A 25710-nucleotide genomic window follows, 5' to 3' on the forward strand; every position below is an offset into this window, starting at 1 on the left:
AGTTTGTCCTTTTGCTCTTTTTGACTCTTACACAAGTGCACAGGAAAGTGTTGGCGCGCTGGCGAATGCTGGTGCTGGTGCGCAGGAAAGCGCAGGAGCGCAGGCAAGTGTTGGTGAACAGGCGAATGCTGGAGCGCAGGTGAACACGGGTGGGCAGATGAGCGTGGGTGTGCATGCAAGCACTACCAAGCTGGAGAGCGCTGAAGAGCTGGGAAGCGCTGACGAGCTGAAGAGCGCTGGCGCAAAGGAAGCTGCTGGTGCGCACGAGAGTGCTTTTGAGCTGGAGAGCGCTGATGCGCAGGAGAACGTTTGCAAGCTGGAGAGCGCTGACGAGTAGGAAAGCGCAGATGCACAGAGGGGAGCTGGTGAGCACAGGTGTGCAGGCAATCATAGATAAGCTGGCGAGCACTAGCGAGCCGGCAATTGCTGGTTCTTCGAACGGCGAGAACATGCTAGAGAGCACCAGTGATCAGGAGATCGCTGGGGCATTGGAAAGCGCTGAAGCGCAGGAGAGCGCTGATGCACTGGAGAGCGGTGAAGCGCTGCTGCGCTGGGGAGCGCTGCTGCGCTGGGGAGCGCTGCTGCGCTGGAGAGCGTTGATGCGCCGGAAAGCACTGGCGTGCTTGAGAGTACTGACGAGATGTTGGTGAACACTGGTGCACTGATGAGCGCTGGCACGTTGGAGCGCACAGGCGCAAGCCGACCATCTGAAACACTGTGAAGGAAGGCGCGTTATCGAGGGCGACTGATGTTTTGAAACATCACGAGACAGGAACGGAGAAGCCAGGTCAGAAGGTTAACGAGATGCAGGAAAAGGAATGTGCCCTTTGGAAGGGCGAATATTCTCCGAGGGGGATCGCAAGCGATCCACAGAGGAGTCCAAGGCCGAAGTCCGAGAACTAGCAGCAGCGTCGTCAGGAGAAAGTCCAGGAACGGGCAAAGGTCGAGGGCCAGATGACGATGGAAGAGGAGGCTCCTCTGCCGGGGAAGGCTGCAAAGACGAGGCTGAAGAGCTGAAGAGGCGACTTTTCACCGATGGTGAAGGGCCACCTCTAAGGCGAAGCGGAGGGCGAGCTCTGCGAGATCGATGATGTACTCTGAGGCCTGGTGGATCAGTAGGCTGACCTTTTCAAACAGCAGTCCTCTGCAGAGGAGTCTCTATGAGTGAACTCCTCCTTCGAAGAGAAACACTCGCATGAGAGATAGATGAAAGACTTTGCTTCTCCCTCGAAGGATGATCAGAAACAAGGGAAGCGCAGTCGGCAGCAACTGCTTTAGAGTCTGAAGAGGCAGAGGCATTGGCAGAAGCAGCAGAAGAAGACTGCAAACTAGCACACTAGCTGTAGCAAGGAGTCCTTGCAGGGTGGACCTGGAACCCCTATGGACAACCACACTTGTACAAAAGGAGAAAGACACAAGGCCTCCCCCGGGGAGAGAGGTGGGGCTGCTTTACTAGGGGAAGCAACACCATCTCTCGAGGACCAGGGTTGACCATAAATTAAAGGACTTATGATACTACTCGACAGTCTCTCGGAATTGGCCGATCGAGTAGGATCTTTGGAGGAAGGTCGGGAAACGGAAGAAGCAGCCTTGGGTTTTTTCCCTTTTGAAGAAATCTTCGAAGGAGAAATATCCCACTTGGACTTCTTCTTCCGCCGTCACCCAAACCTTTCTCACTCGAAGGTAGACCACTCCTGACACTTACTATCCTTGTTTTCACTATCACCTCGGCAGGCAGGACAAAGGGTGCGACGATTGGTATCCACGGTTGACATGAAGGTACCGCAGTGCCGGCCTTAAGGTCCAGGGCAGGTACGCATGGTTGGCAGAAATCAACACACACACACACTAATAAAGAGAAATCACAAACAAACGCATTAATGGCAGTCCAAAATAACTTGGTGGGGATGAAGAACAGCAATGACGTTTCACCTTCCGAGCCAAAAGCAAAGTGAGCTAAATCACAGTTGTGTGAGCGGAAGCAGTAGCAAGCTAGCCCCCGTACCCCAGCTAACTAGCGGAATGGGTAGTTAACCCTCGCTAAAATTTTAATGGCTCATCCTTTCAGCTTCCCCAGAAGTAATACCCCTAATAAATAGCGTAGGTTTGTAATCCAGTTATAGAACAAAGAGGACATTTGAAGAATGGCTGCTGAGTTAATAGTATAGAGAAGTATGAAAGATAAAAAGAGAAAAATGTGGAAGTAAAACGTAAGGTAGCTGAGGCAAAGCGGGCAGCTGACTAGAGGTGGGGCAAGGAATTGGGTCTTTCGTATGATGAGAATAAAAAGAGGTTTTGGAAAGAAGTAAAGAGAGTAAGGAGGGGTGGATCAAGAATTGAAGAGACAATAAAAGATGAAAATGGAAGGAGAACGTGGGCTGAATATTTTGGAAGGTTGCTGAATGTTAAGGATAACTGGGAGGCAGACATAATTGCTGGTGCAAGTGTTGAGGTGGCAGTAATGGGAGATGAGAATGACAGAGATATTACAAGAGAGGAAGTGAAGAGAGCACTAGATGGAACAAGATCAGGAAAAGCACCTGGTGTGGATGGTGTGAGGTCTGGGATATTAAAGGAAAGGGGTGTGACTGTACTTGAATGATTGGTGAGAGTGTTTAATACTGTATATGTTTCATGTTGTCAATGGTACCAGTGGACTGGGTGTGTGCATATATTGTTCCACTATACAAAGGTAAGAGAGATGTGCATGAATGTTGAAATTCAAGGGATATTAGTTTGTTGAGTGTGGTTGGAAAAGTGTATGGTAGTATTAATTAATGGGATTAAGGATAGAACAGAGAATGCAAGGGTTTTTTAGAAGAGGTAGGGGATGTATGGATTTTTAGGTAGGCAGATATGCAAGAAATAATTAGCAAAAGGTAAGGAGGGGTATGTTGCCCTCATGGCTCTGGAGAAAGTTTATGATAAGAGTTGATAGGGAAGTGATGTGGAATGTGATGAGGTTATACAGAATTAGTGGAAGGTTGTTGCATGTAGTGAAGAGTTTATACATAAGCAGTTAATCCCGAGTTAGGATGGGAAATGAAGAGAGTGAGTGGTTTCCAGAGAGAATGGGGCCAAGACAGGGATGTGTGATGTCGCCATGGTTGTTCAAATTGTTTGTTGAAGTTGTGAGGGAGGTGAATGCTCAGGTGCTTGATCGAGGATTGAAACTAATAGATGCGAGTGATCCTGAGTGGGAGGTGAATCAGTTGTTGTTTGCACATTCTACGGTAATGATTACAGACTCGGTAGAGAAGCAAGGTAGGTTAGAGACAGTGTTTGGGAGGGTGTGTAAGAGAAAGTAGTTGAGAGTTAATGTGGATATAAGTAAGGTTATGAGATACATGAGAAGGGAGGGTGGTGCTAGGTTGAATATCATACTGAATAGAGTTACTTGAGGAAGTAGATGAGTTTAAGTACTTGGGGTCTGTTGTTGCTGCAAATGGTAGAGTGAAAGTACATGTACATCAGTGAGTGAATGAAAGATGTAAAGTGCTGGGAACGAAGTAGGGATAGTGAGGACAGGTGTTAAAAAGGAATTACCAGCTAGTGTATATAAATGTGTTAAGGTGATTTGGCCATGTAGAGAGAATGGAAAATGACTGTCTGCTGAGGAGGTGATAAATCCAAGAGTTGATGGGAGAAGTAGAAGAAGAAAGCCAAGGTTTGGGTGGATGGATGGAGTGAAGAAAGCTCTAGGTGATAGGAGGATAGATGTGAGAGAGGCAAGAGAGCGTGCTAGAAATAGGAATGAAAGGCAAGTGATTGTGACGCAGTTCCGATAGGATCTGCTGACTCCTACAGTCGCCTTGGTGACCGCTGAGGTAGCAGCAGTAGGGGATTTGGCATATGAAGCTTCATTTGTGGTGGATAACAGGGGAAGGTGGGCTATGGTACCCTTGCAGTACCAACAAATCTCGGCTGAATCCCTCGTCAGGCTGGGAGGAACTAAGAGAAGAAAAGTCCCTTTTGTTCTTTTTTTTATGTCGGCTATCCCCCAAAATTGGGGGAAGTGCCTTGGTAGATGGTTAATTGCGAACACCCAAGATTATCCAGAAAAACAATGGTTACATGCATGAACTTCTATGTGCACGAGCTTCACGAACACTATCCCAGGAGCAAGATTGTCTCCACCAACGATAGTCCGCACACATGAGCTTGATGAATACAATCGTCTACGCTAACAACTGTCCACACGCACAAGCTTACTAAACACGATCAGCCACAAGCACAGTCATAATGCACATATGCTTTATGAGAACAATACTCATGCATATGCCCTCTACATGCAAAGGTCCACGCATTTTGTTCCAGATTACCTTTAGTGTCCAAACTCTCCATCACAGCTTGAGCAGTCTTGGTATGATTACTCACTAAGTTTTTGGTCTTCTCCTCTCGCCCAGCTGAGAGAAAAAAATACCCCTGATCAATCTCTCCCAGTGTATGCATGGGAGTTTTGGTGCATACTGAAAACTTGTATACTTTGGAGGATTATCCTAGTACATTCTCGTCTCGTACGTAAGGCTACTGCTTATATATCTGGAACAATCCCTTCCCCGAGAATATGTTTTCGTTTCAGCACGCGGTTCAGGTATAGTATGTGCTCGTTGGACTCATGGGACTAGACACCTCGTGTCTGTTCTTCAGTGACTTTCGGGTTATGAGATCGTACCATCACAAGTGCCAAGACTTCTTCACGTTCTTTCCTTTTGTGTTTCATCTACACAGGAACATTCCAATTATGGTCTCTACAAGCAAGACAAGTCTTTTTGCACTTGTTCCTCACAATCTGGAACCACATAATAAGTAGCAGCAATCAGAATTTACACTCTATTTTTAGATTTAATCATTACTTTTGAGTTACCAGGGAACAGGTGCACCTATCACCTGTTACTTCTAAGTGCTAGCAGACCACAAATCTTCAAAGAGATCTGATTCACTGAAACTGCTCGTTCGCCTAGAGTTTCCTACACTCGGAAACCGGTCCAGGACATGGGATCCTCCCAAGCTTAAGAGTTTCCTAGGTTGCAAGGTCTTTCAACTCATTCTTGCAATAGGAATTGGAACAAGTGATTTCTCAGGTGCAATCTCAGCTCTCATACAAGCATCAAGATGTACATAGTGCTCACAAAATATTCAGGGAAGATCCTTTCCAACCAAACAGAGACATGTCTTATGACATGGAAGTCACTTCCAAGTCAGCCTTCTTTAGCAGCTTCTTGTTCCACCTTTGGTTTGATGAGGTCACATACTTTGCTTCAACTTGGAAGAGGACATTCCCTAAACAGGCAGAAGATACGGACATTTCTGACACAGCAGCCATATTACTAGTGGACCTTTGGATCCCAAAGGAACAGGACAGAGAAATGCACTCAAAATCTTAAAGATGGTTCTGTAAGTCTTTACAATTAACTCTTCCAGTGAATTAGACTAGGGCCTGTTGATCTACCTTGTCGTTTAAAATGAAGAGGGCAAGTACCATATAGTTGGCCACCATGAAGATTTCTTGCACTCACTGTACCTGAAGAATATGTAAATCTAGATACTACCCATTCCTAGGTTTGTCAAAATTATTTCCTAGTCCTCTAGGCTTTGGTTTTCAGTTCAAAACCAGAGCTTCAGCTTGCCTTTTGCCTTTTTGGTACCAACTCGACCAAGTCACTCTTGGGTTTTCTTGACAATCATCTTGTCCCATCAGTCTCCAAGAGGGAATACTCCAGTACCGACACAGCTGACCTCCTTTTTCCACGATATGAGAATTGTGTTCAATGAATAACCCACACGGCCAGGAAGAAATACGGGACCAAATTATACTGATAACTTATTCGTTTCAGCAAATGGAGGGAAGTAGTGCAGTCATTCCAGCACGACCAAGAACTTGTGGCTGGACGTTAGCAAGGTCCTCTGAAAATTCTCTTGTCATGGAGAAATCATTCTACACAGCCTTCCACATCAGCAATTGCTCAAGAATTTTAGGAGGCACCACAGGTAACCAGCCAGCAATTTCCCTACCATATGATTTCAGTGGAATAGGAAACGTGGGAAGATCAGGCTTGATGGTTAATTGATTATTTTCTCTCCAGGGGAGTTCCCCTTGAACCCCACCCCTAGGGATTCTGCCATTCTCAGACGAATCTGAGGATAGTGGGGCACACTTGGTGTACATGAACACATTGGGGAAGTGGTTCATGGAAGTTAAAGACCTGCTTTTCAGCCTACTGGAAGTCTAAGCAATGTTTTTTGCTATCTCCCCAATGAGGTCTAATGTCATCCAGTAATGTTGAAGAACAACAATTCCACCTTTGCAACTCATGTCTACAGGCAAAGGGGTACTATTTCACAGTACCTTTGTAATTGGCCAAGCAGGTATGCATCTAGGCATGCAAGAACATGCTCAATCACGGGAGGCATGGAGTAGCATCAATGACTCTTCACCAGACTCACTCAATCACCAGGGGTACAGAGTAGGATCAGTGACTCCTCACTTTAATGTGTGACGGAAAGGCTTCTTAAACTCTGGTTATTGCCTTCGATGGATCAGTTTGATTCATAATTGATCCAGAACTCAAATTCTAAAATATCTCCCTATAAGCTGCTCTTCAGTTCCAGGGACATCAGTGGTATTTGGGCCACCTTCCAACGCAGCAGTTCCTTTAAATACCTTAGCCTTTCCATCCACTTATCTGGTCTACTGATTACTCAACTGTCTATAGACAAGTTTGGTTTCAAATTATCTTGTGTGTTCCAAATTGCCACACAACGGATGGCATTCGGATTTGCTGATGCTCTTCCTTTAAATACCAATAGTACTACCCTTCGTCTGCTAGTGGCATCGTAAAAAGGGATACTTTGCTTGAGTGGAGCTTCTCTGCATTAAAAAGCTATCACTCAGTCTTTAGCTAGATTTCAGACTCAAAAGCTCGGACATTTTCCCCTTTGCAGGACCAGCCTAAGGCTCTGAAGTAGCATCAAAAGATCTCCCCCCCCACCAAGGAACTCGACCCCCATGGGAATGTTGCTAGAGTCCTGAGGTCTGTCAAGCATTCCCTCCTTTTCCCTTCATCGAGGATCATATACGATATGACCGCTACACTACTCACGAGCCTAAGACTCGGCAATACGATGGACATGTCGCATGATATTTTGTATGTCATTTGAAATTCTTAATGGAAGAAGACCTTGCCCTCACTCATTCTAAAGCGTGTGTCCTAGTATCAGCTTCTAGCCCAGCACAGCTTCAATCTCATGTCTTTCTCCATCTCTTCCATATAAGCAGGGTGCAAAATGACTTTCCTCACCACTTTTACGATGCCATTAGCAGGCGAATGGCAGTTCTACCAGTACTTAGAGGAGGAGCATGAGCTAATCCATGTCACCACAAGATAGTCAGTCTTCTTCCTCCTCCAACAAAGCTCAGACCACTGCAAAGGAAGCCACAACTTGCACTCGTAACAGGGATGACTACGAACAGTCATGCCGCCTGCACAAGGGCACAAGAGATGGGGGTCCATATACTCTCTACTCTTAAACTTTCAGCAGTTAAAGCCGGGCTTAACATTGTCTGTACGTGGGACATCCATCACAGTCACATTGACATCACATGAGAGAGGAGGAAGCAGAACAAATTAAAACAGTCAGGTATTGAAGACACAGAAAGTACATCCATACTTCTTTTTAGGTGAAATCTATCTGGCTGCTCAGTGGCTTGTCAGGTGGGCAGGCATAACACTTCCACCTGGCTGTAAATATCACCACCTCATAAATTTTATCAGATAAATTCCAGCTTTCATACTTCTATTAAAGAAGAAAGATTTGTATTCATGTAGGAACAAACATAATGCTGTAAGTAAATTTGTTTACACTGAAAAGTTTTACTATTATAAACTACATAAGAGATAAGACCTGAAACCACAGTTTGAAGATACTGCTCTAACATCTAATGTTTACTTCCTACCTGATCAATGTAAGGGAGAAACTTGCAACCACTGCCATAAATCATATTTTCTAAACATTTCATATTTGTCTCCAAGTTGCGCCACCCTGCAGTATCATGAAAAATCTGAGCTGCATCACCACTATCCCTCTGTAAAGAAAAGAAAAAAGCTTTAAAAATAGGAGAATACATCACCACCGCTTGAAATATCTGTGCTTCGAAATGAAAAAATAGAGAAGTAATTTGTATTTTTCTAACTACACAAACCTGAGTCCTTTCTTAGGAATATGATTCCAGTTTGGGTGGAACTCGGCTATTAAAATCTACAATGAGGAGGTAGTAGTTGTCTGGAGGGTGGCGAGCAAGCCCCATCCATACGACAGGCCACTTGGCTCCCAATTTGACCTTAAATCTTGGACTTACATGGTGACTGAGGCAAAAAGTGTAACTTAACAGCATTCATTATTATTACGGTATTTCTATGGTAAAATCAGTTTATGACTATCTTTTACACAAGAACTTTACATTTGCATCTTCTGAATGACCTCCCCATCCTGATTTGGAAGCGTTGTAGTGGTTTGCGGACGGTGGCCAGAGGTAGAACCCAAACTGCCTAGTGTCCGAATGCCGACCACAACCCAACGTTCACTACACAAAAAAAATATACAACGGTGGAATACCTAAACATCTAGGTAACAGGTCAAGAGAACGGAGCACTGGGCACCACCCCTTGATTTATACTGGGCAAGGGGTCCCAGCTAGAACCTTACTTCCTCCTTTTATTTATCCTGCCTTGAACTTGCTGCATATAAGTAAAATAACAGAACATTAGGTGAAAGGAAAACATTATAATTTATTTAAATCTGACAACAGGATACAGTGTGGGAGAAAAAAACTATGATACAGTAAATAACTTAGGAAGATTAAAAAAAAATACTACTAAGAAAAAAAAGTGGCTGAGAAGGGGACACATTGGTGAAAGGTTCTAGAATGAAATTCTGTCTTCATAAAAACAAGAAAAAATATTTATTTTCTTTTTAAAAGGAACAACTAAGAGAAAAAAAATACAAAACTATAGTATGAAATATCAAATCTTCACAAAACAAGCAGAGACCTAGATACACTCGGTTGTGAGGCATGGGGAAGCAGCAGGTTCCGATTCGAAAGCTGCGGCGGACTACGTCAAAACATTCGCCTCAGAACAAGGATACATCCCCCAACAAGTGTTCAGCTGTGATGAAACTTGCCTTTTCTGGAAGAAGATGCCCAAGAGGACATTCATCATGGTAGAGGAGAAGAGACTAACGGGCCATAAACCCATGAAGGACCGGTTAACTCTAGCCTTGTGTGCCAATGCCAGCGGTGACTGTAAGGTCAAGCCACTGCTGGTGTACCACTCAGTAAACCCATGTGCTAACTGCAAGTGATTTGGTGCGCTAATGCTAAGGCTTGGGTTACGCAGAATTTCCTCACAGAATGGGTTAATCTGTGCTTTGGTCCAGCGGTCAGAAAATTTTTGGCCGAGAAAAGCCTGCCAATGAAATGTCTCCTGGTCCTTGACAATGCCCCTGGTTTTGAAGAGGACATTCTTGATGAGTATAGGTTAATCAGGGTCCTATATCTCCCACCCAACACCACGCCATTCCTCCAGCCCATGGACCAACAAGTAATTTCCAACTTTAAAAAACTGTACACAAAGCATTTGTTCAAGAAATGCTTCAATGTCACAGACAACACCAATCTCACCCTTCGTGAATTTTATAGGGAACATTTCATTATCATCCATTGCTTAAAAATTATTGACGATGCATAGCAGGGTGTCACACGAAGAACTCTTAATTTAGGATGGAAGAAATTGTGGCCAGCTTCCGTCACTGAGAGGGACTTTGAAGGGTTCGATACGCCAAACCCTGATGAACCCGAACCTATTGTGGTGGATGAAATCGTGTCTCTTGGAAAGTCCATGGGGCTGGAAGTAGATGAGGCAGACGTGAACGACCTTGTCGAGGAGCATCAGGAAGAGCTCACGACACAGGAATTGATCGAGCTCCAAGAGATGCAACATTAAGAGGTGTTGCAGGAGATCAGCAGCAAGGAGGAGGTGGAAGAGGAGGACTGCCTTTCTACGAAGGAAATCAGAGACATGTTAGCGGAGTGGGAGGAGTTTTCTGATTTTATGGAAAAGAGGCACCCGGACAAGTTGGCATGTGGTCGTGCGTTAGCCTTTTGTGACAACACTAGTGTACGTCATTTTCGTAACATTTTGAAGGGGAGACAAAAGCAAACATCCCTAGATAGGTTCCTTTTAAAAAGGCCAGCAAAAAGTGAAGGTGAAAGCGAGTCAAAGAGCGACATCGCAAGCTCGCTCCCAGAAAAAATTAAAATAGTAAGCCAACTTACATTGCATTAACATTGTATCTGGTCTTTTTAAATGAAGTAGGTTTCAACTACTTAGTCATTTACCATACAGAGGACTTACATCGAAAATTGACTTTCGTCACATTTCCTGGAACCAAATAATGACATATTACTCACCATAAGTAGGTCAGGGTATTATTATATTACTCAGCAGGAGTAAACATCTATTAGGAACAAATCCAATAAAATTAAAATGGTTAGGTCAATTATACTAAATATTGCACATTCTCTTCTTAATAGGAAGATTAGGTAAACATTAATATGCTTATCAGACAAAAAGCTTCATCTGATTTGTAGTAGAGTAAGAGAAAAAAATTGGAAATATTTTAAAAGTCAGAAAATCATGATCACAAAATCCCTGCTTCTCCTTAACAGTTATGAATGTTGAATGTGAATAAAAGACAGATAACCTGTGCTCTAATCACATACTGTAATTCATTCTAGCAATAAGAAAAATTCCAGATTATACTAGTTTTGTTTTGAAAGACATTAAGTGAAGAAGATATAGCTATTATTAGTTAAAGATGCCATTTGCGGGGCTGCATCTTCTATAGCTGAGCCAGCTGGCAGACAAATGTGAGAATGCAAGTAAAGAGTGGTAAGGGTGATCTACCAGAGAAGATAACTCATGACCAAATTACTCAAATGATTATGTTTTTTATGCAATAAAGCATATATGTAAACAATGTGGTTTGTACATTGTGAGGACACATTTAATCAATCAGCTAGCTAGTTTTTGCTTTCTATCTAGAACACTATCTTCACTTTAAGTACTTCCTTTTACAAGTGTCCTTTCATGATAAAATTATCATATTCCACCTTCAAAAATTTCTTCTATTTCTGACCCTTTCAAAACCTTATCCTTAGCTGTTTAATTCAATTCTGTTATTTCTAAGGTATGACTTATTTGATGAAAAAATAAGGAAGACATTCTTACCCTTTCTCTTGATCCAGCAGATAATTTTTCCATCAAGTGTCTTGTGCTTTCGTGTTCACTTCTTGACGCTTCATCATCTGTCACCTGTCGTTCGAGATTGCTTCTCACCAATTCTAAAACTTCTGAACGACAGGAAGCGTATGTAACACCACCATCTTGTTGACACAGTGCGCCTAGAACTTCCCCTGGAATGCAAGGAGAAAAATCATCTTCACTATAAGAAAGTGATACATATGTAAGGAGAATGGAAAAAATTCTTTTCACTATAGAAAATCACACATATCGAAAGTGTAATGGAAAAAAATTCCCTTCACTATAGGAAAGTGACTCACATTTAAGGTGTAATGGAAAAAATCTCTTCACTATAGGAAGTGACTCACATATTTAAGATGTAAGGGAAAATATTCTTTTCACTATAGGAAAGTGACTCACATATTTCAAGTTTGATGGAAAAAATTCTCTTCACTATTGGAAAGTGACTTCCATATTTTTGGTCTGACTTATATCAACTATATAATAGAGAAAAATTCTCATCTTTATAGGAAAGTGATTTACATATTTCAGGTCTGAATTGTATCAATCATAATTCTCACAATGTGATTTTCATGATCCATTCATTTACTATACTGAATAAAAAATACAAAAAGTCATAATAAACTTGAAAGAATTTCTGAAATTTTTCATTGCATCCAGGCAAAATTTTAAATCTAAAAATAAAACATATAAGTACAGTATACATACAAGAAAAGATATATATTACTAACAATTACATAGCATAAGGACAAGGCCAGTCATTAGCAATAAATCATTAAAGTAACAAGAATATAAGAATAAGAATAAAAACTTAAACTAAGAGAGAAACTCAATTTAGCAGGGCATTTCCCTATAAGAAGATATTACCTTAAAAACTTTAGAATCAAAATCTGACCAGAAGGTGAAACTATGATTTCATATCCTTGACTGGGGAAGCTTGGTCATTAAGCTTCTATCTGGTTTGAGGAGTGTCACTTCAGATATAACATGTACACAAATGGCATACTGTATACCATATCACTTCTGTTTAAGAGTAACTTTGAAAGCAAGAACATTGGTACACGAACATTGCAATTCAAATTGATTTACGATCAATGTATCAACCTGCGAGAATAATTTTGGCCCAAATGCATATTTTGTGGGCAAGTATCAACAAGACAACACAAAATCATTCAGGCCAATACACCACACACATGTGATTTTTACAGACATTTTCATGCCATTTGAGATAAAAGGCAAAAACAGTTGTCTTTACATAGATACCTTGTCAAAACTGAACATAAGTGTAAATAAAAGACAACCAAGAATCTGAAGAGGTTTTTCAGGACTCTGTCCAGGATCTTGAATGGTAGAATAGCGTACATATTTAGACCCTCCTAGTTCAAGAGAAAAGCGTCCACTGCGGCTGCTTCCTGGTCTGGGACTGGAGAGCAATACATTGGCAACCTCTTTGTCATTTGAGTGGCGAAGAGGTCTATCGAGGGTTGACCCCACAACAACCAAAGGTTGGTGCACACCTCGTGATGTAGGGTCCACTCTGTAGTTAGAACTTGCCTTCCCCTGCTGAGAAGATCCGCCCTGACGTTCTTTTCCCCTTCTATGAAGCGAGTTATCAGGGTTATGTCCCTCGCTTTCGCCCACAGTAGTAGGTCTCTTGCAGCCTCGTAAAGTGAATCCGAACGAGTGCCTCCCTGTTTTTTGATGTAAGCCAACGCAGTGGTGTTGTCTGCGTTGATCTGAACCAATCTTCCTTGGACTTCCTTCTGAAAGTGAATGAGGGCTAGGTGAATGGCCACTAGCTCCTTGACATTGATGTGCCATTTCCTCTGAGTCTCTACCCACAGTCCCGATATCTCGGCCTTCCCGAGTGTTGGCATCGGAGTTCAACACTAGGTCGGGGTTCCTCTGATACAGTTCGAGGCCTTCCTGGAGTTTGTTGGCATCGTCCCACCAACTCAAGTAATTCCTGATCCCCAGAGATATCGGCATCCACTTTTCTAGACTTTCACCTCTCGTCCAAAACTTTGCCAGATGAAATTGTAGAGGCCATAAATGAAGCCTTCCCAGGGAAACGAACTGTTCGATTGATGAGAGGGTGCCCAGAAAACTCATCCATTCTCTCACCGAGCAGGACCGTACGTCTAGGAAATGTCGCACCTTTACTAGGCAATCTAGAATACGTTTCAGGACTGGGAAAGCCCGAAAAACCGCTGAGTGAATTCTCATCCCCAGATAAATGATATTCTGTGAGGGTGTTAGTTGAGATTTGGCCAGGTTCACCTTCAGACCTAACTGCTTTGTTAATGACATTGTAATTTGAAGAGCCTCCAGACACTTCTCTTGTGATTCTGCTCTGAGTAGCCAGTCGTCTAGGTACAAAGAAATCCTTACTCCCTTTAGGTGAAGCCAGCGAGCCATGTTGGCAACCACTCGGGTAAAAACATAGGGAGCCGTGCTCAGTTCAAAACAGAGTGCTTTGAACTGATACGTGGTTTTGAGGAACACGAAACTTAGAAACTTTCAGTGGTTCGGGTGTATCGGGATGTGGAAATACGCGTCCTGCAGATCCAATGACACCATCCAGTCTCCCTGTCTGGTGCTTGCAAGGACTGACGCAGAAGTTAGCATGGCAAATTTTACTTTGCTGACGAACTTGCTCAAAGGATTGACGTCCAGAACAGGTCTCCATCCCCCCAAGTTCTTCGGGACTAAGAAAAGTCTGTTGTAAAACCCCTCCGAGGAGGTGTCCTCTACCACTTCTATGGCTGATTTCGACAGCATAAGATTGACTTGTTCTTGAAGAGCTGCTGCCTTGTTCCCTGAGTAGGTTGTTGTGAACTCTAAGGGTTTCGACGACATGGGAGGCATTCTCAGGAAGGGGATCATGTATCCCTCCTTGAGGACATCGATTGTCCAGACGTCCGCCCCCCTTTGATTCCACTCTCGCCAAAAGTGGGATAGCCTGGCTCCCACTAGTGTCTGGAGATTGCATGTCTCACTTCCTTGATTTGGGTTACTGTCTTGGGAATCTGCGAGCTTGACCTCCACCAGCAATTCTCTGCGTTCTCCTTGAAGGGGCTCTCCCACGAAAGGGCTGGTGAGTGGGAGGAGCTTCCTTTTGCTTCCTTGCTAAAAAGCTGGCAGGGAGGACTTTCTTAGCAGTCCTAGAGATAAGCTCTTGCGTAGCCTGTTGTGCCAGAGCTGCCGACAAGTCTTTCACTAAGTCAGGAGGGAAAAGATGAATACCCAAAGGAGCAAATAAAAGTTCAGATCTCTGAGCAAGGGTCAAACCTGAAGATAAGAAGGAACATAACATAGCCCTCTTTTTAAGAACTCATGCCATGAAAAGGGCAGAGAGTTCGATGGAGCCATCCCTCACGGCCTTATCAAGACAGGCAATCAGATGCATCTGAGCCTGGTTCTTGGGGTCAGTGGCCTCTGCGAGAGCCCCGAGATTCCAGTCCATAAGGCTGAAGACTTCTATCGTCCTCAAGACGCCCTTCAGCATATGGTCCATTTCAGAAGTGGACCACATAACCTTCGACTTGCTCATGGCTGACCTGCGTGAGGCGTCGACAAGTCTGGAGATGTCTCCCTGGGAGGAAGCAGGAACTCCCAAACTGAAAACTTCCCCAGTCTCATACCACACACTAGATCTAGAGGCCAGTCTAGTAGGTGGAAAGGAAAAGGCGGCTTTTCCTAGATCCTTTCTCTTGGACGTCCATTGATTGAGAGTTGTGAAAGCTCTCTTAACCGATCTAGCCAGAACCATTTTCTTGAAGGAGGATGGTTTACGGGGTCTGCCCTTCAAAAACTGAGAGGGTAGACGCTGAGGCATGGGCTGAGCAAAGTCCTCTGGATACAGTGTTGTTAGGACCGTCAGTAACTTTAAGGTCAGCTGCCTGCATTGTATCCTGGGATTCCTCTTCTAAAACTTCGGCTTAGAGAATATCGATCCCCTGAGTCGAATGGGAGGGAGACAAAACCGCCTCTTCTTGTCGATTATCGTCTTCCAGAAAAACCTCCTCAGGCTGTGATGGAACATCATGCAAGCATATGTCTATCTTGCTGCATGCATCCAGGTTGCTGTAAGCGTAAGCTTTCAGCGTAATGCATGCGTCCAGCATGCCGCGAGGGAGCGTCCAGAACCTTGTCGCTTCCTGAAACGCGTCCCGATCTCTGCGAAGGAGCGTTGCTGAGCGCAGGAATGAATTGCTGTCCGATAACGCCAAGGTTAGCGGCAGATCCTTTCCTCAGTCTGTTGATGTCCTTTGGTTCTTTACGATATACGTCTGTTCGTGAACTGTATGTATCAAACAGAGACATAATTGACCTCTTCAACTCGGACAAATCTGACACTTGTGGCGCGTCCTGCGCGCGTCCAGACTGCTGCGAAGGAGCGTCACGATTCTTATCGCTAGCTGAACTGTATAAGGATCACTGCAAGGGAGCGTCAACTGTAATCGGGTGACCACCAGGGGAAAGTCATTGCGACATCTCCCAATCTTGGGGAGGGGGAGAAGCGTGCACAGACGTAAAATGAGCAACCTCTTCCTCCGAAGAACTAAGTACCTTATGCAACTGTTTTGGCGCTGGCACGTCGTCTTCTACCGAAAGAAAATCTTCTGGTGAGCTCCAGTTACTACAGGATGGTTTAGCAGGAGACATACGTCTCTTGAGCGGCCTAGAGAGAAGCGGTTGACGCCAACCACGTCGCAGTTTCGCGTCATCCGACAAGGACGAACACTTTCTAACCTCGCCTTTCCTGCAGCGAGGGAGAGCGTCCTGGGAAACGTCAACAGGATCGCTCGAGGGGACGTCCGTTTGCTGATCAAGGTCTGACATATCCTTTCGCCTTTCGACATTCCTTCTCCCAGGGGTTGGGGAGCATGGAAAAGCTCCCGGGCTGGGATTATGACGGACACGAATGGACGCACCCTCCACTTCACTTTCACTATTCACAAGCTTGCTTTGCAAGCCACGCACTGCAACCCACATAACTTCTTTTTTCGAAGTCAGGGAAAGAACCTGTGCACCTAAGGCTGAAATACCAGCCATCACATCCTTTAAAGAAAGTTCACTTACCTCCGACACCATAGCGGGACCTGGGACTACTGCCTTAGGATCAGGAATAGGAATATTATCATGATGTACATTAGAAGGAATATGACTATCAGACTATTTGAAACAACGCTGGTAGATCTAGCTCTTATGAGCCTATCCTTCTCTAGTCGCTTAACATAACGATCAAACTCATTCCACTCTTTATCAGACAAAGACTGACATTAAACACATCTGTTACTAAAAGTACAAACCTGACCTCTGCAACCATTATATATAGAGTGAGGATCAATAGAAGCCTTAGGCATACGAGTCTTACATCCTCTAACACACCTTATTATAGTCAGCCATTTTGTAATAAGAAAAAAGTCCAGGTCAAAAATCCAACAAAGTCTCTCTAAACTGTAGTGAAAAGTCAAAAGAATATCCAAAAACAAGCAGTGAAAGCCATTAACAATAATCCAACAAAAGGTACTTCACCAAATTGTAGAAAAAGTAATATCAGCGAACTGTAAGTTTACTTGTGAACGAAGGTTCTGGAGTGGGAGGTGAGACCTTCCGGACTCACCAGTGGTAGCTTATACACCCCCCCCTGGAACCCCCCCAAGCGGCGGCGCGAGCCCTAAACCACGCCCCCTTGGGCGGAGTTACCAGGGACGAGCGGGTTGACTCGGCAATGGAAGTCACATTTTTGAAGTTGTAATAGAACAAAAAATAACACAGAAGTGGTTGAGCTTACCTTGGTAGTGCAAGTTATGAAGGAGTTACTGTGAAGGTGCAAATTGTTGGACATAAAGGTCTTTTTACTAGTAAATTCAATCTTCTTGTGTTCTCTTGGTTGATATGAATATTGAAAGATTCCAGTTTGTTTTCTGTGGAATAATAGTGATTGTATGTGTGTGTTCTTGTATATAGCCTACTCTGTTGAATTATGAAGTTGTTAGAATATTCCCTCCTAAGTACTGTACATGGTCTCCTCGGCTCACGGGGGAAGGGTTGGAGGGTGACCCAGACTTTGAGTCCGGAAGGTCTCACCTCCCACTCCAGAACCTTCGTTCACAAGTAAACTTACAGTTCTGGAGAGGGAGGTCTCAACCTTCCGGACTCACCAGTGGTAGCTAGGCAGATGCTTCAGGGGGCTTGAAGATGAAGTCCAGCGACCACAGCATCGAAAGCTCCCTGTAAGCCGAGGAGAGCATAGTAAGAGCTGAAGACAGAGTCGCTTCTCCAATTCATTCTGGACATGATTTCTTGTATCGATACTCCATTGTATAGCAGTCTTGATGAAGCTTGCCCCCTTATAGAGTGAAAATTCGTTGACTGTTTAGTTGCATTTGGGTCGGCTCTGAAAATGCACTCCCTGAAAAGTTGTCTCATTTTTTGTAGAGACATTATCTTGAAGTGTTCATCTAGCCATATGTGGTCTTTCCTGTCTATGTTTCTTTCCATACAGACTTTGTTGGTGTATTCCAAATAGAAGTTCAATTGTCTGACTGGACATATTTTTGGTCTGTTAGGAAGCTTCCTAAAGCTGATCTCTATTGGTGTGTAGTTGTTCTTTTGGTTTTTGGCCATGAAGGAAGGGTGGTTCCGTAAGACAATGTGTTCTGGGGTGAAGGTGCTCCTGGAAATGCTGAGATTGTTAAATTGATTAGCTCTTAAAGGGCAAGCTAAGGCTACTAGGAACAAGGTTTTCTGTGTCAGTAGTAAGGTAGAGTTATCTTTCGTGGTGTTGAGAAATGAAATTACTTTGTCTAGATCCCAGCCAGGGAACTGGTGAGAATTTCTAGGTTTCCTTCTATTAACTCCCGATATCATTGCTTTGACATATTTGTCCTCTGCAAGACAGTAACCTGGGAAATAGCCTGACAAGATAGGACCTAAAGCTGCTCTGTAGCTCTTCAGGGTGTTGTAAGACAGACCCTTGTCTATAAGGTGATTGAAAAATAAAATAATTGCTAACAGGGGGAATTTGTTGTCTCTTCCATACTCCTTGTGAATGAAACTTTTAAAAATGTTGTATAGGTTTTCATACTTGTGCAAGGAGCTGTCCCTCAAGCTGACAGCAATTTTGGAGCAAACCTCAGGAGGAAAGACGTTAGGGAGCTGATCCTTTAAATTTTGAAGGCGATCAAAGTTGATTGGAGCTTTGCTGAGGGTGAGATACAATCCTTGAGAAGTATCTGGTAGTCTTCGATCTTCACAATATATTGTTTGTGCTGCTTCGCGACTGACTTCACTAATGGAATCCATGGTTCCGTCCCCTGCGATATGGTGCAGAAAAGCATATTATTATTGCATTCTTTATTGATTTTAAAAGCTACTTTGTGTAGTAAGAATCCTGGTGGAAAGGCATAGAGAGGTGTTGATCCCTTCCAGCTAATCGTAAGTGCATTATTGCTGATGGCTTTTTGATTTGGAAGAGATGAACAAAACTTTTTGCACTTAGTATTGAAGCCATTTGAGAACAGATCTATTTCTGGGGTGAAATTGAAGTCAGAGCAGATTAAGGAGAATAGACTGTCACTGAGGGAAGTTTCTGTGTGAATGGAACCCAGGTCCCTGGAAAGTGAGTCTGCGATGGTGTTACTTACTCCCCTGATCCATCTGGAATTTATCTGTATGTTGTGATCCTTCATGGTACTAAGTATTTTCCTGACTAGTTCATGGGCTAACTTGTTTCTGATACTACCCTGTTTCTTTATCCAACAATTAGTAACCTTTGAATCAACATGTATTAAGACTACCTTGTTGTATAACCTTGTGATGAAGTGTTCCAAAGAATAGAAGCAAGCTAATAACTCTCTTACATTGATGTGAAGGGAGGATTCTTCATTTGTCCAAGTTCCATTTATTGAGAGCATATTACCCGCTATTACTAATGCACCTCCCCAACCCTGGTTGGAAGCGTCAGTGAAAAGTTCTGCATCTATCTGTGGTTTTGGAATGTTAATCTCTCTGTACATTTGTCTCTGTTCCCATGGCTTTAGGTATTTTTTGAAGGTGTGGGGAATGATTTTGTACCCTGAATTAAAATAACTGTGGTACCTGTGGAGATATTTAAGATGGAATCTTCCCAAGCTTGTATAGGATGCACTAAAATTTAAAGCTCCGATTAACATTTGATAGGAATGCAGGTCGGATTTAACAGAGTTGGAGAAAGCTTTGGCCAATTCGACACACTTCTCTATGTTTTTCCCACTGGGATTCATAGTTTTCTTAATCATATTGTAATGCACTCCTAAAAATTCAATTCTTTGAGTCGCTTCAATTGTAGATTTTTTAAGTGAGATATTCCATCCTAAGTCTGACAAGATCTTAATGACTAGCTGAATGTGATTTTTACATTTTACATAATCTTTTGCTAATATGAGAATGTCATCAAGATAATTGAATATTAAGATGTTATATGAAGTTCTAATATACTTGATCACTGTGTACATTATTTTTGAAAAAATATAAGGTGCTGTCTTTAGTCCAAAGGGTATCACAGTCCATTTGAACTTCCTTTTACCTAGTTTGAAGGTTAGAAATTTCTGGCTACTTGCATGTAATGGAATGTGCCAATAAGCATCTTTTAAATCTAGTTTGCAGGCCCAAGAGTTTAGATGTAGATAGGGAAATATAGTATTGGCCTTGAGCATGGTAAAAGAAGGTTTTTTAATCATGGTGTTGAGCACTTTCATGTCAAAGATTAGTCGTACTGTTCCATCTGGTTTGAATTTATAAAATATGTGGTTGGAGTAGTAAAAGGAAGTTCTGGGGATCTGCTCTATGACACCTAGTTTTAGCAGTCTGTCACATTCACTTTCCAATATTTTACGCTTGTTAATTGAATAAAATCTATCTTTACCTGTTCTTTTTAATGACCTCTGGGCTTTAAGTTTATTATTAAACGGAATTCTCACCCCTTCATTGATAATTTTACAAGCAAAAGAGGCATTAGGAAGCTTTCTCCAACTATCAATATTCATCAATAATGACTTACCTATCCTATTCTCTGGGGGGCTCTGGGAGGAGTTATTCATTGGTTTTGAGGCCAAAGGCGAGGTCTCTTTACTTCTATCTTGATTTATAGCATTTGGCCCAATGTCATGATGGTCTGGTGCGGAGCAAAGCTCTTTATTATTTGGTGCTGAGCAAAGCTCATTAACCACTGGTGCTGAGCAAAGCTCGTAATTAACTGGTGCTGAGCAAAGCTCATTAACTGGTGCGGAGCAAAGCTCATTATTAACTGGTGCAGAGTAAACATCGTTATCAACTGGTGCATAGAATACTGGTGCTGAAAAAATCTCTCTTTGAACTGGTGCGGAGCATGGCTCAATTTCTAGGGTCTTTCTTTTCTCTGGCTCCTGAACTATTAGCTTGTCCATTTTGTGACCTCCCCCCCCTGTACCCACCTCGCCTATTACCTCTTCTAAGCGGCTGAGACTTGAATCTAAAGTTAGGGTTACCTTTGAGGAAACTGAACCTTCTTCCCTGAAATCTGCCCCCGAAGTTGAATTTCCTACCCCTGAAGTTTGCTGCCCCTCCTCTGAGGAGGGGACCTTTGTGAAAGCAGGCAGCAATGGCTGATTTTTGGTCTTCAGTTAAATTCCAAACTTCTTTAATGTCTGCTTTGATTATAAGATCTCTTATTTCTTCCTTGAGGTATCTAGGAAGTGCTCTGCTTCTGAAATTTCTTATCAAATTTTGTATGAGGTCTATGCTCCTCCTTAGGGGACCAATAATAATTTTGGACAAAAAATCAATGTCATTTACTTTGGAGGGGTATACAATGTGTGCCAGTGCTGCATGCCCTTGAAAGGCAGAAATACTCATTTTAATATTTTCAATGTCATAAAAAAATTTTCTCTTATAACTGTCATCAAATACCTTACCTTCAGGCCAGAAATTCAACTTTGGAGTATTAATTAATTTTAAAAAGTCTGAGAACTCCTTATTTTGACTACTAACAAAGAATTTATCCCGGTTATCACTATGGCCTTCACTGAAAGTTAATGCTACTAGTGAATTATTCAATTGAATTTTCCCTTCTCTATGAAAAGATGGTTCAGCTTTGAAATTGGTGGAAATATATGAAGGAATGGGTTTATTGAAGGTAAGAAGGTTGAAATCTTCGTAATCACTTTCATCTCCATTATTATAAAAGGAAAAGAGGTCTAAATTTGCACTTTCAGGTAATTCAGGTGATCGTCTTGAGCGCTTAGTAGGAGGGGGAGCCTCATTCTTCTTAGCAGGTGAACCACTTCTGCCGAGATGAATGTTTAATATCAGTGATTTATTTACCATAGAATAATTGAAATTTTGTTCAACAGGTATAGTAAATATGGACAGCAGCGGACCTAGAAGGCTGAAGTCAGGCAATGGGGTTCACGACTCAAATAGCCCTCTTAGGTTAATTCAGTGCCATATTTAAGTGAATGATAAGTTTAAATGTTATTATTAATAAACTAGACCTGCCTCATATGTAACCCTTATCAGATAGCCCCCCAGGGCCTAGGCTAGTGTCGATAGGTTTAAAGCGAGAAATGTAAGCTCGAACTTACCTGTGGTCCAGCCTACTGCCTATTAAGCGCGTGCTTTTAATGTGTCAGGCAAGCAATTTGTTTTGTGTGCTTAATTATAATTTTGTAATATATAAAAATTGGAGTATTTAGTTTGTTTATACCGATTAATCGTGTAGTAATCATGCACATGCTTTGCTTAAGCTACTTACGCTATGTTCGGAAGTGCCTGCTCTAAGCATTCAAATCATAACAAGCTTACGTATGGGGGCCGCCATTTGCATTTGTGACGTCATTAGTCTAAATCAGCTGCTTTCCATATGACGTTTTCGTTGTAAACAGAATTTAAAACCTTACCTTTTCTGGATGATTTGCATAAGAGTTTGATTCTGTTGTAGTAACATATTTACGATATCAGAATTAGAAGGCATATCACTATCTGCAGTCGATTGTGTGCGTTTTTCGTTACTGATTACGTTCTCCTCTCCGCTGGAGTCTTCGCTAAGCCGATGCACCTCCGCGGAGGTAAGAATTTGCCTAGACATAATTAAGCCGTGGGCTGAGATATTACTCTGGTTGCTGAGTGCAGAATAATGAAAATCAGCAAATGTTGGGAGCAGCGGGAGGGAAAAAGAGGAGAACGTTCTGTGCCGAAGTCAACTTCAGAAAATGTGACTTCCATTGCCGAGTCAACCCGCTCGTCCCTGGTAACTCCGCCCAAGGGGGCGTGGTTTAGGGCTCGCGCCGCCGCTTGGGGGGGTTCCAGGGGGGGGGTGTATAAGCTACCACTGGTGAGTCCGGAAGGTTGAGACCTCCCTCTCCAGAAACAAATTTCCTAGGTGTTGACTCGATCAACAGCAGGGAATTTCTGAGGAATGTTGGGAATGGTTCCGGTTACCTATGAGAGATGCCACTCAGGTATGACCACCTACTGTCATGGTGGCGATTGCCGCGAAATTTGAATTTCTGCCGTGCGCGCGTCGAAACGCAGGATGTAAGCTATATATATGTAACTACCAGGGAAGTTACATACTTAAAATTAATTATTTAACAGAAAATCCCTAGGGAGGAACTCCGAAGAGGAACCCAGAGGGAACAACATAGAAATAAGTATTGCGCCCTTCCTTCCCCAGTCGACATCCATGGGAGAAGGGGGGGAGCAGAGTAACTGTAATAAAAACAGAATTACAATTATTTAAATCAGCTAAGAATATTCACTAATAGTGAGAACCACTGATCATCCGAAGGGAAGTGTTCCTCACAGAGAAAAGCTGAAAAGTTAAAATTACAATTATAATTTCACTAAAAATAATTGAGATAAACAATCGGAAGAGCAACCTAACCCGCGCACGGAAAAGGAGCTTCCCCAATACAGTAGTGCATGACCTCAAGAAGAGAAAGACCGTAGTCAATTCCCTTCGCTCAGAAATCCATGTTTCCTGTAGGAAAAGGCGAAGACAATAGTTGAATGAAGAAGGTCCAGGCAATGACGATTCCCTTACAGCGGCCGAGTTAACGGTTATATGCCGACGGGAAGACTGATGGACCAGAGAGGGAGAGGTCGTTCCCAAAGAAGTGGAACTGTGCTGGCCTTGCTAATCTACGCAAGTGTCGTTGTCATATATGTATCACACACACAGCACAAACACTGAAAAGGAAACTTGTAACATTTCTATACACATATAATTATATATACATAAACATTAAGAATGTTTTCATATATATACATGTTTTAGAAAAAGTAAGTTAAAAGACAAAAATTAATGGCAGTCCAGAATAGGCGAGGAGGGAGAGAAGAAACAACCGCTCTCCATCCGAGCCAAAAGTAAAGTGACTAAATCACAGGTGTGTGAACAGGAGTGGTAGCAAGCTAACCCCCCTACCCCCGCTAACTAGCGGTGTGGGTAGTTAACCCTCGCTAAATTTTAATGGCTTGTCATTTTAGCTTCGCCAAAAGTATAATCCCCTAATAAATAGCGTGGTTTGTATTCTAGTTACGGAACAAACTCAAATTCAAAGAATGTATTAGTCTTTCAAAAGCCCTTGCCTGCCATCATTAGGTATAATGTCTTATATGTTGAAAAGATGAATACCAATAATACCCATATACTGTAATTCCAATCTGTGATCCCTGTATTATCAGTATCAAAAACTGATCTACAGTTATAGAGTAATACAATAGCATTTGACATACCTGCTGCCTGTCTCACGCGAACTTCTAGATCAGTGAGCATTTTCAGTGCTGCCTGCCGAACTTCTAAATGAAAATGACTATCAACATCCGGTTCCAATGTAAGAATAATAAGGCGTACGCCTAAGAGAGACCCATGTTTACTTTCCCACGGACTGAAAAAAAAATATTCAAGTTTAATTATCACTACTTTGATAATTTTATAAAAATCTTTCATCTTGTGAAAAGAAAAGGTATATAGCATATAACCTTATTAGAAAAGACAGCAAATTTCTGATATTCCACAGATGCCACCTAATGACAAAGCCCCGAGAAACAATTGTATATTAACTTTGGATTTTGTATTTCTTACATCAAAGTTTAAGATAATTTGAAACAAATACTGTATTCAGACATTTTCTATATCAAGTATAAATTCAGTGTGTAAAGGCCTGAAGTACTTAACCCTCTGAACCCCAAACCACTCAACATAACATTGGGCACTCGAGAATCAGGACCTTTTTGGGGATATATTACTTAACTCTTTGAAAACTGCACAATTAATTGAAGTTGTTCATTCCCAGCACCCATCCCTAGCTCACAATGATAGTGAGGTTACAAACACTAAAAAAGAGACTATCGAGCTCAAGTGGATCTCAAATCCCAGTCCAACTGGGTGCAAGTCAGGGACATTTCCAATAGGATACCACAACCCTAAATATGACAAATTCAAAGATAATTTGTATTTTTCCTAACCATACAAACCTTAGCTATTTACACAGGGTTTACCTTTTAGCGCAGCTGAAATGACGAGCCATTAGAATTTAACGAGGGTGTATTACCCCCGCGCTAGTTAGCGGGGGGGTAGGGGAGTGGTAGCTAGCTACCCCTCCCCTCCCTCACACACAGATGAATGCTCACTTTCACTTAGAGGTAGGACTTGTCTTGGGGGACAGGGCTGGCGGGCAAATGTGTGTAAATAGCTAAGGTTTGTATGGTTAGGAAAAATACAAATTATCTTCGAATTTGTCATTTGTTCCCTAACCGAAATACAAACCACGCTATTTACACAGGGTGACTTACCCCTTAGGTAGGGTGGAAAGTCCCCAGCCATACTGGCTTTGGCTTTACCCGGGGACTCAGAATCCGAGTGAGTAGCACTCGATAAAAGGAGTCCCTGCACCTCACAAGTTCCTTGCTCCGCAAGGAACCATGTGGCCTACATAAGCTTGTGTGTGAAGGAAGAAGTGTGACCCGTCCTAGGCAGTTGACCTGGAGTTCCAGAAGGAACTCTGGGTTAGGACGTTCCCAATACCACCACGTCAGGGTATGGGGGACGCGACAGTATTGACTCAATACTCAGAACACAAGGAAGCATGGTTTACCTGCAGAGGTTCGAGGTCAGCTATGCAGAGACCAGGATGCTGCTTCCCCGTAGAGGGGATGATGAAGAAAGAAGTAAGGGCCAGACATACTTCTTTCGTTCATGCAGACTAAAACCTGATAACAATGCCCTCAACCTTCTGCTACCTGTCCAAAAAGGAGCCTGAGGTTAGACCAGCTGTTGTGTAGCCACTAAAGAGCGATAGAAAACGTATCGAGACTCCTGCTTGTAGCACCTGCGTCACAGAGTAGTATTACTCGAAGG

The 25710-nt window shown here is 42.8% G+C and overlaps 1 protein-coding gene across 1 annotated transcript in view; it reads right to left on the reverse strand.

Annotated features, from left to right (window-relative positions):
* The window catches only part of LOC137623859 (uncharacterized), a 166246-nt gene extending 142012 nt beyond the window's left edge, over window positions 1-24234 (reverse strand). Inside the window, exons 1-3 of the mRNA XM_068354670.1 lie at window positions 24087-24234; window positions 11292-11476; window positions 7958-8086 (exon numbers count right to left, since the gene is read on the reverse strand). Coding sequence (XP_068210771.1) covers window positions 7958-8086; window positions 11292-11476; window positions 24087-24126 — 354 coding nt within the window. The 5' untranslated portion in view covers window positions 24127-24234. The remainder of the gene's footprint in view (window positions 1-7957; window positions 8087-11291; window positions 11477-24086) is intronic.
* Between the last annotated feature and the right edge of the window lie 1476 nt (window positions 24235-25710).

Source organism: Palaemon carinicauda, chromosome 30 (genome assembly GCF_036898095.1).
Source record: "Palaemon carinicauda isolate YSFRI2023 chromosome 30, ASM3689809v2, whole genome shotgun sequence".
Taxonomy (NCBI): domain Eukaryota; kingdom Metazoa; phylum Arthropoda; class Malacostraca; order Decapoda; family Palaemonidae; genus Palaemon; species Palaemon carinicauda.